This window comes from Microtus ochrogaster, chromosome 10, assembly GCF_000317375.1.
Source record: "Microtus ochrogaster isolate Prairie Vole_2 chromosome 10, MicOch1.0, whole genome shotgun sequence".
In the NCBI taxonomy this organism is placed as follows: domain Eukaryota; kingdom Metazoa; phylum Chordata; class Mammalia; order Rodentia; family Cricetidae; genus Microtus; species Microtus ochrogaster.
Window position 1 is genome coordinate 53,057,744 of NC_022016.1, and position 14,559 is coordinate 53,072,302.

Sequence of the window (14,559 nt, forward strand, 5' to 3'; positions counted from 1 at the left end):
TCTTTCTTTCTTTCTTTCTTTCTGTTTGTCTCTCTTCAGAGCTCATTAAGATAGCATCTGAAAATGAATTCCAACTGATACAGAAAGTCTGTCACGGAAAGTGCAATTTATATTGCCAACAGAGTGCTTGCAACTGATGGTTTTACTGACTGAACCACGAGCTCAGTCTTCTCAGATTGACTAACAAGAGTGTGGGGGGGGAGACAGATGACTCAAGTGTTTGCTATGCGAGCCCGAGGACCTGAGTTTGATCCCCAGCACCTGTGCAGAAAGCTGGGCGTGGAGGCACGGGCTTGTAATCCCGGTCTCGGGAGACAGAGATAGGAAAGCACCTGTCCCTCACTAGCCAGTCTGCCATCACTAGCAAGCCCCAGGGCCCAGTGGGAGACCCTGGCTCACAAGGACATGTGTAGAGCTCCTGCAGAGTGACACCTGATGTTGATCTCTGGCTTCTGACATGCTTGCACATGTATACAAGTATTAATCCCCCACTGCACGCGCGCGCGCGCACACACACACACACACACACACACACACACACACGCGTTCTAGAATGTTCCCAGAGGAATGGCGATCTGACTTCTCCCTTGTAGGAAGCCTTTCATAGGTTTGAACGTTGTGTAAAGTAAGACCCCAGTGTGAACTCTCTGCTGTGTGACTTTCTTCACACCTTAGTGTGCGAGGTCCGCCCACACAGCATCACTTTCTCAGGTGTACAAACCCCTCCCTGTGTATCTGTCCACCTCCTGGTGCTAGGGATTTCGCTGGTGTTTCACAGAAACAGTGCTGTTAAAATCAAATACAGCACTAAGTATGTTCTAACACAGTGGTTCTTAACCTTCCTAATGCTGCGATCCTTTAATACCATTTCTCATGTTGCGGTTGACCCCCCAGCCATAAAATCGTTATGTTGCTGCTTCATAACTGTAATTTTGCTGCTGTTATGAATCACAATATAAATATCTGATATGTGACCCCAAGGGGTTGCGACTCACAGGTTGAGAACAGCTGTTCTGAGGTGTGGCTCTTTGATAGGAAATGCTCACACCTCGCTGTGGGCTGTGTGTAGGGGCAGAACTGCGGTCTGTGACCATTCAGCCCTAGCAGATGCCGCTCAGGTCTCCCAAAGTACTTGTGTGATTTGAGCTGTGTAGTTCTGCTAATGCTTTGATGATGCCGTCTTCAAAGCTGGAATCTTGGGGCATCCTTCCCAACCTGCCTCCCCATCAACACTGTTCCTTGTGATAAATCCAACCCAGCCCTGCGCTTGCTGCGCTCCAGGTGGAGTTAGGGAGCTGCCACATAAATAGGGACCGCATCACACGTGTTTTAACAGAAGCTAGCCATATTGCTCTGAGACTTTGGAAGAGAGCCATGTGTCTAGAAGTGTTGGAAGCTCCACTGGGGATGTGGCTGGGTATGAGTGTGTGGGGTTTTGAAGCTTATGCAGGAACCTGGGATCTCCAAGGGGAATGTGTGTTCTTTGATGGAACTCTGAGCATCACCTCCAACCCTTCCCGAGTTTTGTCTGTGAAGTTGAACCATCTCACTTCCACGTTCTTCTCCCATCCTCTTCTGTCCTTTCCTTCCCCAGATCTTGCTCTGTGCCCCCAACTGTGTCCCCTGCCGCATTATATGGAACTCCAGCTCCACAGCCCCTCCTTTTTGGAGTGTTCCTAACCCCTAAGTTTTATAACTCTGGCAGACACCCTGGTCTCCCCTTCTTTTCTTCTCCCTTACGTGGCGCTGGCCTTCTCTTCCCCTCAGTGCAGGCACTGGCCGCACAGGCTGCTACATCGTCCTGGACGTGATGCTGGACATGGCCGAGTGTGAGGGTGTCGTGGACATTTACAACTGCGTGAAGACCCTCTGTTCCCGGCGGGTCAACATGATCCAGACTGAGGTTCAGACCAGCCCTGTCCCCGACATCTCCCCTCCATCTAGGTCTCAGGGTCTCTGTCATGGAGCTCAGACTGTAGTAACATGTCTTCAGGGCATCCTAGACTCTTCTGCCCTGGGACCATCTCAAACATGGCAGTGGTGGTGGTGGTGGTGGTGGAGGGGGGCTCATAGGTCTCCAAACCTCACTTCATGGTGATGGTGGCGGGCTCTGGAGTCACATGTACCAGGGTTTGTGTCCTCACTGGATCTGGGACCTTGGACTATCTCTCACCACTCAGAAGGTTGGCTGGGAATATTCCCAGGATGCAGGAGAGATGAGCTGAGGTGATCAGTTGATATGATCAGCTGAGCACCCCGGCCTCAGCCGTGGCCTTGTTTCTCCTTCATCCTCGGTAGAGCTCAGCTTCCAGTGCCCTCCTCATTCTGCCATTCTCATCTCTTGTCCCAGGAACAATACATCTTCATCCATGATGCAATCCTGGAGGCCTGCCTCTGTGGGGAGACCACCATCCCTGTCAATGAGTTCAAGGCCACCTACAGGGAGATGATCCGGATTGACCCTCAGAGCAATTCTTCCCAGCTGCGGGAAGAATTCCAGGTGGGGGATGTATGTAGACATGGGGTGTGTGAGCATGTGTATAAGTGTGAGGTGTGAGGTGTGTGTGTAAAATTGGGTGTGTGTATACAGGGCACACACACACACACACACACACACACACACGGGGATGAATGAATGTTGTAGAAGAGTTAGGTATGTGTGTATAGGAGTGGGGTTTGGGTGTGTTTGTGGGTAAGAACAGTGTGTGAGACTATGTATATGTATAGTTGTGAGGTATATGAGGTATATGAGTATGTATGTGTGTATTTGTGTGCAGGTGTGGGTGTCTGAGTGTGTATATAGGAGTGGGTATGTGTGCGTAGGAGTTGGGTGTGTGCATAGATGTGAGGTGTGTGTACGTAGATGTGGGGTGTGTGGGTGTATCTAGAGGAGTGGTGTGTGTGTGTGTGTGTGTGTGTGTGTGTGTGTACGCACTGGGAGGTCCTCAGTGCTGTAGCTATCAAGGGTCAGTCATGGAGGGACAGAGTCAGGTGACTGAAAAGGACTTGGAGACAATGAAGGACATGAGTTAGAGCAGCTGTGATCCCAGAGTTTTGGAGTCAGATAAATGTGGATTCAGATCTTGGTTTACCTTGAGGAGCTGTGAGGAGCCTGGGCAAGTCACCTCACCTCTCTAAGCTCTCTTGCCACCTAGGAACGAAAGGAAATTCCCGTCGCCATGCAGGTGCGTGACCGTCAGGATTTTCCCCGTGTCCTAAGGAAGCTAGCTCAGGGGCCCCAGCAGGCACGAAGGGTGAAGGCGCCATTAGCCATAGCTCGACATAGCTTGTTCCAGGGACTCAAGTGTTAATGCTACATTTGGTCTCTGCCCATCTTTGATTCTGCTGTTTTTGTTTGTTTTGTTTTTGAGACGTTCTTATGTAGCCCAGGCTGGTCTTGAACTTGTGGTGTCTGCGGGGATGACCTTGAGTTCCTGATACTTCTGCCTTTACCTCCTCAGTGCTGTAATTATAGGTGTACGCCACCAGCTCAGAACTGTGTGCTGTGAGGGCAACAATAGGTATTATCTGCCTCTTTCTTGTTTTTGAGATAATGTCTTTCAAAGGTATGTGACTTGCCAAGTAACCCAGGCTGGTCAGCCAGCAAGTCCTGGCGGTCTAGGGGATCTGCCTGTCTCCTCCCATTACTGGGATAACAGTTTGTGCCACCATATTTAGCTTATTATTATTATTGTTATTATTATTATTATTTTTAAAATACAAGTTCTGGGATTAAACTCGGATCCTCATGCTGGACCCATGCTAGACCCGGGCTTTGGCGCTCTGTTTTGGGTGGGGCCAGGCTCACTATGCTGCAGGCTTCTCTCCAGACGAATCTGCTGATCTCTGGGTGTCAGAGACCCAGGGGTTCCCTCCGTTCAGAGTTCCTATCCCTCAGTCATATGGCTCCTGCCAATTGTGGAGTTCTGGAGCCAGCTTAGGGTGACCTAGAAATGTGACTAGTGATTCCCGGAGAGGGGTGTCAGCTTTGGGGGTCCTGGGAGGAATCCCCAAGAGTAAGAGAGAAACGGAGACTCTGGTACATGAACCCTGAAGGCGGGGTGTAGAGATAGCATAGCTCTGGCTAGGACCAGTGCTAGGTGCTCAGGACTACATTCTGTCTAGACGTCTGTGACCAAGGCTTCTGCCTCATATCCTGGGCTGGCTCTACAAAGAGGTGGGGTTCAGGCTTGCATCTTTGAAAGCACTGACGAAATAATGCTGATCCTCCCTGAGCCTGCCACACACCAAGCCCTGGGTCCACCAGGCTCATTGCTTGGCATGATCTCATTTTGGAGATCTCCTGATCTCCTGATGCCCCAAGAAAAAGGTGCATCATTTTCCCATTTTACACGTGGAGAAAAGTAAGTCACTTACTCAAGACCACACTGGCTCAGGGTGACAGATGCTCGTCCCAAAGCTCAGTCTAAGCCCTCGGTGGCTTGGTGATAGGCAGCTTGGTTCCCTAACTTCTCTCTCTCTGGGCCTCAGTTTCTCCATTCACAACACAGAGTTAGTTATCTAGCCTGAGCTCCTTCGTGGAGTTGTGAGGAGACCCCGAAAGCCCTGGCCATGCTCTGTCCTCACTTCCGTCTCCGCAGACCCTGAACTCGGTCACGCCGCCCCTGGACGTGGAGGACTGCAGCATCGCCCTGCTGCCTCGGAACCGAGACAAAAACCGCAGCATGGATGTGCTGCCGCCGGACCGCTGCCTGCCCTTCCTCATCTCCACTGACGGGGACCCCAACAACTATATCAACGCGGCATTGACCGACGTGAGAGTCCAAGGCTGCAGTGGGTCTGGAACTCCCACCCTGGGGGCGGGGCCTGGGAGTCAGTGGATCAGAGTCCAGGGCTCTGATAGAGGGGCAGCCCCCTTCAGTGCCCATTCAGTGAGACAGACCTGCAGGAGACCCTCTTACCCCATCAGTCTTTTACTGGGGGCATTCAGTGCCCCCTTTTTCTGGTGTTTTGGTCAACTTTAGTGCAGATCTGTGGGGGTGAAGTTCAGGGAGGGTTGTCTCGAGGATCAACCCCAGCAGATCCTGGGACGGTGACTTTGACCGGGGATCACTAAGGATTTGAGGTCAGGACTTGATACCTGATATTTGGAGCTAGAGGAGACTATTCATGGGACTGTACCCAACTCCAGGACCTGGCCTGGAGTAGTGATCTGACCCCTGGTCCTTATCTAATTGTGGCCGGAGGGCACAGGAACCATTTAGCAGATGCATTGCCTGTCCCTGACCCAAGGGGCTTCACCCCCTTTACTTACTGGGCATTGCAAACAGAAAGACATGGGTGCTGTGTCTTGGGGGACTGAGGATGATGTTTCCTGAGAAGGAAGAGTCTGTAAGTATCAGTCCTATACCTCTCCCCTCTCAAAGCCGATTGAGAGAGAAGTACAGGAGACAGACGAAGATCAAATGCTGCAGAAAACGGGGGGGAGAGCGTCTGAGGGAAGGGGTCAGCTGGTTAGAGCCATCAGAGGCCCCCCCAGCTGAGTGCCGTGTCCCCCGCAGAGCTACACACGGAGCGCAGCCTTCATCGTGACCCTGCACCCACTGCAGAGTACCACACCGGACTTCTGGCGACTGGTCTATGACTATGGCTGCACCTCCATCGTCATGCTCAACCAGCTCAACCAGTCCAACTCCGCCTGGGTGAGGCTGGCCGGGGTCACAGGGCACGTATAGCCACTGTCCCCAAAGTGGAGAGCAGGACACCTCTGCTGTCAATTTGCTCTGTGGTGTTAGAAGAGTCACACTCCCTCCCAGGGCCTTGGTTTCCTAATCTACAAACAAGCGTTTCAGACTGGATCAACTCTCTCCTCTTTAGTGAGCATCTGCCGTAAGCCAAGGACTGTCGTGCACACTTGACAGTGGCCTCTGGATGGAGGCTTCAGGGCAGAAAAGGAATTAAGGCCCACAGAGAGGAGGTGCTTTCTCCAGGGTCACAAAGTGGGAGGTGACAGTGCTCTGCTCCCCCACCGTGGGGTGTTCCACTCAGTTTCTGCTCTTGCAGTAGCACCCCTAAACTGCCTCCCCTGGGGCCTCTGAGGTAAAGCAAAATCAAGCCTCCTGCTTTCTCTTTGACTCAGGGTAGCTATGTTACCTATTTATGCCACAGTACATGTGTGCGTGTGTGTCACAGAGGGTCCCCTCTGCCCCTCGCCTGTCTCTAGTGTGAGCTACAGGGGAGGTGCAGGAATGAAGCCGTGTCCTAGCATCAGGGCCACCCTGTCCCTGACCTGGAGTGGGCTCGGAGATGGTGAGGGGGAGGCATTGTTGGTTTGGGAGGGGTGGGTTGTCTCTGCCTCTTCTGGGGGGGAAGGCAGCATGATGCAGGAGTCCACGCACACGCGTGTGCAGGATGTAGCTAGCATGTTAGAGCAGAAGTTTTCATCCACATAGCCATGAGGATCACGGCACTCTTTGTGAAGTTGCTGTGACCACTCTGGATGGGCCAGTGCTGGGCAGGTGTCCTTGTGTTCTGATGGGTGAGCGGTGGAGAGATAGGTGTGCTGCAGGGGAAGCAAGAGCCGGGCACTGAGCCATGGTGGAATCCCCAGAGCCAGCACTGGGATGTGGACTGGTTCTGCTCCACTCAGCTTGCTCTCTGTGTCCCAGCCCTGCCTGCAGTACTGGCCAGAGCCAGGCCGGCAGCAGTATGGCCTCATGGAGGTGGAGTTTGTGTCTGGCACAGCAAATGAGGATTTGGTGGCCCGAGTGTTCAGGGTGCAGAACACTTCTCGGGTGAGTATCCCGCGGAACCCAAGGGTGAGAGTCTGGGTGGCGGCCAGGGCTCATTCATGCTCATGTTTCTTTGCCTGACTGCTGTGCCCCCAGCTGCAGGAGGGTCACCTGCTGGTACGGCACTTCCAGTTCCTGCGCTGGTCTGCTTACCGGGACACACCTGACTCCAGGAAGGCCTTCCTGCACCTGTTGGCTGAGGTGGACAAGTGGCAGGCGGAGAGTGGGGATGGGCGCACCGTGGTGCATTGTCTGTGAGTGCTCCCGGCTGAGGGGGTGGGGGAGGGGCTGGAGACTGACAGGGGCTCTCAGGCCTAGCACATGGAGCCCCCCCTCCAGGGGCTGTGGCCGGGACTCTCCGGTTAGCCAGATTTAATGAGAGTCTCATCAGGATTCCTCACCCTGTGAGATTGCAGCAGACTTAAATTTTGTTTTTCATTTATATGTGCATGTGTGTGTGATGGGTGGGTATGCACACAGCACAGCCCATGTATGGAGGTCAGAGGGCAACTTTGTGGAGCTGGTTCTCAGTTTCTACCTTTACTTGGGCTCTGGGGCTCAAACCCAGGCCACCAGGCTTTCAGGGCCTTTACCCACTGAGTCATCTCGCTGGTTCCACATAGCATGCTTTAAAACCTTTTCAAAATTACCATTATTTAATGTGTGTTCAGGCAGGCACGTGTGCTCAGGCGTGTGTTTGTGTGTGACAGTGTGTGTATGGAGGTCAGAGGACAACTTGCAGGAGTCCACTCTCCTCCACCATGAAGGTCCTGGGGGCTGAACTCGGGCCATCAGTCTTGGTGGCAAGCACCCTTACCCACTGAGCCGTCCTGTTGGCTCCATATAGCATGCTGGTTATGACAGTGGGATTCTGGTCTTTGTTTATTCATGCACACCTGCAAGACTTTTTTTCTCCAGTAAATATCCCATTCATTCATATGCACCTCTGTTCAGGAATGCATGTTCTCATGCATGTCTGGGTACAGTCCCTTCTTTCCATGGTTCTTGCCACTTTGTGAGCCTCCCTGTGCCAGCTTGGGCCCCGTCCTCTGAAGGCTTGCCTTTGGTTCTAGTGAGAGACTCCTGTAGCAGCAGGAGGCCAAGGGTGGTTAGTCTCCCATTTCCCAGAAGGCTCATGTTGGGTCACAGGAACAAGGACAAAAGGAGGAGAGGATCCCTGGTGGCCACAGGCTGAACTCGGCGCCTGGGTTTGACTGTGTCTCCATTGCTGGTCCTGGCTGGCCTTCCCATCTTGCTCCGGGGCTTGTTTGCCTCTGGGCTTCCTTCCCTTCTCTGTCACTTTCTCTTGACGCGTGTCTGGATCTTTTCTCTAGTCTACAGGCCGACCCTTTCTGAGGATATCTGCTCACGTGACGGCAGCTTTCGGTACCATTCTCAGCCCTGAACTCTCCTGTTAGCCTTCTGGTCCTAGGGCTGGCTTCTGAGCTCCAATTCTCATCCCTCCTAGTCCACCCTCTGTGACTCTTTGGTGTTACCCTCCCCTTTGGCCTCTCTCACCTTGCTCCTGCCTTTTGATTGCCTCGCTCTGTCCCTCACCTTTGGGTTCCCAGGTCCCACCCTGAACCATTTTTGTTTCCTTTAGAAATGGGGGTGGCCGCAGTGGCACCTTCTGTGCCTGTGCCACGGTCTTGGAGATGATCCGCTGTCACAGCCTGGTGGATGTTTTCTTTGCTGCCAAAACGCTTCGGAACTACAAGCCCAATATGGTGGAGACCATGGTGAGGAGCCATGCCCCAAGCACTGTCACCTCGGCTCCCCATCCAAGCCCCACCCGGTTCCTCAGCAACTACACACCCCTGTCTGGTCCCCAGCTTTGGGCCTCCATTCTAGTCCTGGGGTGTTAGACTATCGTCCTCCTTTCTCTTTCGCCGGAGGGTGGTCAGAGCTCAAGGTGCCCTCTTTCCCCAGGATCAATACCACTTCTGCTACGACGTGGCCCTGGAGTACCTGGAGGCTCTCGAGTTGAGATAGCAGGCACCTGGCCTGGGGCACCCACTGATCACCCAGGGCGTGGCCCATCATCACAGACTGGTGAGGAGGGCCTGTGGCCCCAACTTTGCTCAGCCATAATTCCACAGGGAGAACACTGGAGTGGACGCTGCATTATCTTGGTGGCCCCCATGGGCAGGCTGTGGGCCGAGGAGGAGCTTTGCAAGACCGCAGCCAGCCCCAGCTCCAGAGGGCCCGGTAGACCTGTGCAGAGAAGCTTGAGACAATGACACTGGCCAGAACAACCAGTACTGGGCACCCCAGGCCAGGCCTCACCACTGTATTCCGGTCCTTGGCAAGAAACGAATGGGGGCCTGCAGAGAGAGTGTCCAAGGTTTGCCCCCCAGCGTGCTCCCTTGTGCACATGGCGAAGGCTTGCTGGGGCTGGGCAGGGGCTGAGTCGTCCCATCTGGCTTGGCCCCCGAGAGTCCTGAAGCAGGGGCTCTTTCCTGTCTGACCATCCTGCAGCTCTGTTCCCCATCCCACTGCCCCTGTGGCCCCAGGGGTGCTTTGCTCACCATACTTCCCTGCTTCTGCTTCTGAGCTTCCTGCGACAGGACCTGGGCCTCCCTCCTGGACTCCATCCCTGCCTGGCCCGGTATATGCAGAATATCATCTCAGCCCCCTCCTCCCTAGCCTTCAGGCCTCCATGGCTCAGTCCTGCTCAGCATGGGCCTGTGACAATCCACAAGGCTGAATCACAGCCCCCATGGTTGAGGTCCCTGTGGCTCTTGGTGAGATTGCCGCTGGGTTGAGGCAGGGGAGAACAGGGCTGGTGACAGCTCCTAGAGTTTGGAGAAAGAGGGTGCTATGGGATGGAGGACCAGTACTTTTTTGTTGTTATTTTTTTGATGGGAGGGTGGAAGTTCTCTTTATAATGGGGTAGGCCACACCCCCATTTCGTGCCTCAATTTCCCCATCTGTAAACTGTAGATATGACTACTGACCTACCTCACAGGGGGCTGTGGGGAGGTGTAAGGTAATGTTTGTAAAGCGCTTTGTAAATAAACGAGCTCTCTGAATGCCACCCGGTGGCTCTGTGTGTGACTGACCAGCCTGATGGTGCCGAGAGGCTAGGTTTGCTTTGGTTTTTTTCTGTCCACCAAGACAGCAGAGATACAGATCAGGGCATCGCTCAGAGTCTCCCCACAGAGGTGGCTCCAGGGGACCCTGGTCCTGTTGCCTTTACTAGGTAGTAGGTACTTGCTGCATTCCTGCAACACAATACCTGACCAAGGCAGCTTAGGGGAGGAAGGGGTTATTCGGGGTTACAGTTCAAGGGTATTGTCCACCATAGTGAGAGTTCAAGTTTGACCTCTGTTGTTATGGTAAACATCTTGACCAAAAGCAACCTGGGAAGAAAAGCATATATTTCATCTTACAGGTTGCAAGCTGCCATCGAGGGAAGTCAAGGCAGGAACTTAGGGAGGGAGCTTGTGTTGGCTTGCTTCCAGACTCGTGCTCAGCTATCTTACATAGCCCAGGCCCCCCTGCCTAGGGATGGCACTGCCCACAGTGGGCTGGGCTCTCCCACATCAACCATTAAGCAAAACCAGTGCCTCACAGTCACGAGCCAATGGGATGGAGGTGACTCTTCTATTGAAGTTGCCTTTCCCAGGTGCGTCAGGTTGATGACCAGGATGAGGTGTCACAGTAGGGGAGGCATGGGGCAGGGACTCCAAGCAGCTGGTGACATTGCATCTGCAGTCAAGAAGTAGAGGCTACGGGCTGAGGAAACGCCTTGATGGGTAAGAGTGCTTGCCGCCCAAGTGTGAGGGCCTAAGTTTGAGTCCTTAGCACCCATGCAGAAGCTGGGCATGGCTGCAGGCATCTACAACTCCAGCATTGGAGGATGAGGACAAATGAGCCCTGGGCGTTCACTGGCTGGCCGGCCACCCAAAATGGTGAGCTTCAGGCCAACGGGAGAGAATAATGTGGTCGGCAATAGAAGAAGACCCCAGATGTCCTTCTCTGGCCTTTGCACGTGCACATATGGAAATGTGTCACCTCTAAAATAAAGGAGCAGACAAGCCAGGCGGTGGTGGTGCACACCTGTAATCCCAGCACTTGGGAGGCAGAGGCAGGCGGATCTCAATGAGTTTGGGGCCAGCCTGGTCTACAGAGCGAGTTCCAGGACAGGCAGGACTATTGTACAGAGAAACCCTGTCTCGAAAAACACAAACAAAAAAGGAGCAGACAATGGTGGATATTGACCCTCGGTTCCCTTTCTCCCTTTTGTTGGCTCCAGGACTCCAGTCTGTGGAATAGTACCTCCCACAGCTGAGGTGGGTCTTCCCTCCTCAGTGAACCCTACGGTGATGTGCCTAGAGGCTTGGTGGTATTAACCGGCAGGCTTCTCAAGTTGTTCCCCAGGCAATGGGCTTCATCCTGAGGTCTCAAGCTGCTTGTTATCCTGAGCAAGGGGGGGGTGGGGTGGACTGGGGGTGGGAGGGGCTGGGTCAAGTTCAGCTCTGTTGTTCTGAGAGAGGTTCAGCCTTTGGCATCAGGCAGACAGATCTCAGGTCGGTCATCTGGGGGCCGGATGTGGGTCAGCTGCCCTCTCTGGGCTTCAGTTTCTCTTCTGTAAACGAGAACAACCTTGTTAGGATCTAATGAGATGGTGATGGAGGCCCCCTGGAAAGGCTGGAAGGGCTCATTTGCTAAATGTGTGGTAGATACGGGACAGGAAGAGGCACCCCTGCTGAACATGATCGTCCAGCTGCCCTGGGCCAGCCCACTCCCAACCTCAGGCTCCCTCATGGGGACCAAGGTCACCCCTGGCTCTGTCGCAAGCTTGCTGTGTATGAGCCCTTGGACAAGACACTTCCTATTCTGTATTTCTTCACAGGAAAACTGGCCTTATGATACACGGATTCAATTCTCACACTACCTGACCTACTGTGAATCAATGGAGGGCTTCTTCTAATGGTTCCCAGTTCAGTTTCCTCTAGTCTGAGCTAAAATCTCATTAACTGGTGATGGGGAGATAGCTCAGCAGTTAAGAGCGTACACCACTCTTTTAGGGGACCTGCCATTCCAGCTCTGCGGGATCCAAGACCTCTTGTCTCGAGGGCACCTGCACTCATATGCACGGACATACTTGCACACACATAAATAAAAAATAATTGGGCAGCTAGGGTTGACCTGGCTTGCCTATAGGCTGACCTCCACCCACCTCGTTCTGAGCTGACCTGTAAGCCTTACCTGCTGGACTCAAATGTGCGCCAGAGAGACGAGTCAAGACATGGACTATGACTTGCTTGGACCAATAGAATGCGGTGGCAAAGTGTGGCGTTCAGGTCCCAGACCTGAGGCACTCATTTTAGCCTTGTCCTGGAACCCTGCCCTATAAGGAAGCCTGTGTAGCCTACCAGATGACAGAGAGCCCCTGGAGGGGACACAGTACATCCCCTGTCAGTACTAGCTGCCAGGTCTACGAATGAAGCCATCGTCAACCTTTCAGTCCAGGTGATCTGGTGGGTAAGTGTGATTAATTAGAAGAGGTACTAGAAACCTCTAGTACCTGGAGCGATTATAAACATGTCTTTCTTATGCAGGAAGTATGGAGATCATTTGTTAGATACCAAAGGCTTACTGGTACATGTATGTTGTAGGTGCAGACATTGCTTTTTTTTTTTTTTTTGACCCACGCTGTTGAACTTGAGGACAGGGAATGCTTCTGTGTTTACCTTGCTGTATTTATTGTCTAACAAAGAGCTTGTCTTGAAGCTGGTGTTCCAGGATTCCTGTCATTTGGAGGGAAGGAAGTGAGGAAGTGTGTGTCTGCTTGCCTGAGTTCACAAGTCTTTCAGAGGAGTTGGGACCTGGCTAGTTATTGAGAGGAGAGCCAGCTCCAGAACCAGCAAGCCAAGGTTGTTCCTTTTGACCCCACAGTCAATGAGGAGGTGGACTATGCATGCTCCCCTAACCCCACCCTCCCAATAAATACATGGTCTCCTAAACACCCCCAATGAATACATGGTCCCCTAAGCACCCCCCCCCAATGAATACTGTCTTCTAAACAACCCCCAATGAATACATGGTCCCCTAAATACTCCACAATGAATACAGGACTCCCTAAACACTCCTCATGAATGAATGGTCCCCTAAACACCCCACTATGAATACATGGTCCCTTAAACACCCCACAATGAATACATGGTCCCCTAAAGATCCACAATGAATACAATGGTGCCCTTTTGCAGAATTAGCTATGAGGCAAAATATTTAAAAAGACCGAATATACGCCACTTTGTACTGACACAATTGTCCTTTGATAAAGGCTGTTTCATATGATACTATGGGCAACTCCCAGCTTACAATAGTTCAACTTAATGATTTTTTTGGTGTGTATGTGCCCCAGAATGTGTGTGAAGGTTAGAAGACAGTTTGTAGGAGTTAATTCTCTCCTCTACCACGTGGATCCTAGGGATGGGACTCGGGTCGTATGGCTTGGAAGCAAACATCCTCACCTGAAGACCTATCTCACTAGCCTTTAATATATTAGTGCACACTCTCTAGTGATACTGAGTGCTGGTCATGTGACCAGAGGACAAGCCACCCCTACTCTCTGGGTGCTGCTATGATGCTAGGTGGTTAGGTAGGTTAAAGGTGCTCTTGACTTAGGAGAGTTTCAATTTATGATGGGGTCTCACAGTGGAAGTCAAGATCTGGAACCAAGGTCCTGGTGAACAGGACAGCATCTGCTACTTTCTTCTGACAACAAATCTTGTGTGTGTGAATGTGAGCGTGCATGCGCATGAATGCTTCAGGTCACATAAAAAAAAAGGAGGATCAAAACCCATGTCATATGACTCCAAAGCCACGGCTCATGTAATCGGTCTAGAAATTCCTAGGGATTTAGAAGCAAACCACATCAGCTGCTGGACATTTCTCTCTGGCAGAACTCAGTACCACTCAATGGATGTTACAGTTTCCGGGGAAGTGGCTTTAACCCCGGCTCACAACCGAAGAGCGCCCTGGGCTCAGTGTTTTGTTCCCTGCAGACCTGTAGACAATGTTGCTGAATGAAGGATTGAAGGCCTCCAATCGGCAGATGGGGGGGGTGGGGGCAGCCTGACTCAGCAGGAGCCAAGGAGCTGGAGAGTCTTTTCAAGAAAATAAAAATGCGGTTCAGCTCACCTCCCACTTCTCCCAGGGGTGGGAGGAAGGAATCTGTCCAGGAATTTTGTTTTCTGTTACTTTAAAGTGGAACAATGTGGCTTTCTTGAGCTGTGTTTGGTATGTGACTGCATTTTCTTTTTTAAGCAAGAGAGAGACAGTGTTGATTCCTTAGGGCCCCGGGCCCAGGCAAGCCTCTTTTAGGAACTCATTTCTCTGCCTCTTCCTTGACAACTGTCTGCTCCCCCAGCCATGTTCCACTCCTCTTCCACCTCTTCTACCCCTCCCCCATCCTCCACAACCACCCCCCTTTCCACCCTTTCCACCCCCACCCCTTCCACACCTCCCCAATCCCATCTGCTTCTCTCCCTGTACCATTTACTGATTTATCACCCCTGAGCTCTGAATACATCAGTCTTTGCCTGGCTTTGATATTGGACCTGGTTCCTTCGCAGTTTTGTCAGCGGGAGCAATGCTAGAATCAGTCAGTAGAGGCTCTAGACCTATACAGGGTGATTCGCAGTGGGGAAGGCCTTTCCTTCCAGGGCCTGGTTCTCCTACTTTCCTTTGTTTCCCTACCACAAAGACAAAGACTCAGTTCCCATCTCCTCTGTGACCCATGTGGGACAGCTCCAGATGTTTCCCCACACTTGGAAGTCACTTTTTTTTTTTTTTT

At 52.4% G+C, this 14,559-nt stretch overlaps 1 protein-coding gene across 5 annotated transcripts in view; it reads left to right on the top strand.

The window, feature by feature from the left end:
- Positions 1–9,789, top strand: part of Ptpru (protein tyrosine phosphatase, receptor type U) — a 74,606-nt gene extending 64,817 nt beyond the window's left edge. For all 5 annotated transcript variants that reach the window (XM_026782048.1, XM_026782049.1, XM_005353142.3 and 2 more), the window contains 8 exons: positions 1,768–1,903; positions 2,351–2,500; positions 4,602–4,775; positions 5,523–5,663; positions 6,630–6,755; positions 6,849–7,006; positions 8,356–8,491; positions 8,682–9,789. In XM_026782048.1, coding sequence (XP_026637849.1) covers positions 1,768–1,903; positions 2,351–2,500; positions 4,602–4,775; positions 5,523–5,663; positions 6,630–6,755; positions 6,849–7,006; positions 8,356–8,491; positions 8,682–8,744 — 1,084 coding nt within the window. In that variant the 3' untranslated portion in view covers positions 8,745–9,789. The remainder of the gene's footprint in view (positions 1–1,767; positions 1,904–2,350; positions 2,501–4,601; positions 4,776–5,522; positions 5,664–6,629; positions 6,756–6,848; positions 7,007–8,355; positions 8,492–8,681) is intronic.
- The last annotated feature ends 4,770 nt before the right edge of the window (positions 9,790–14,559 follow it).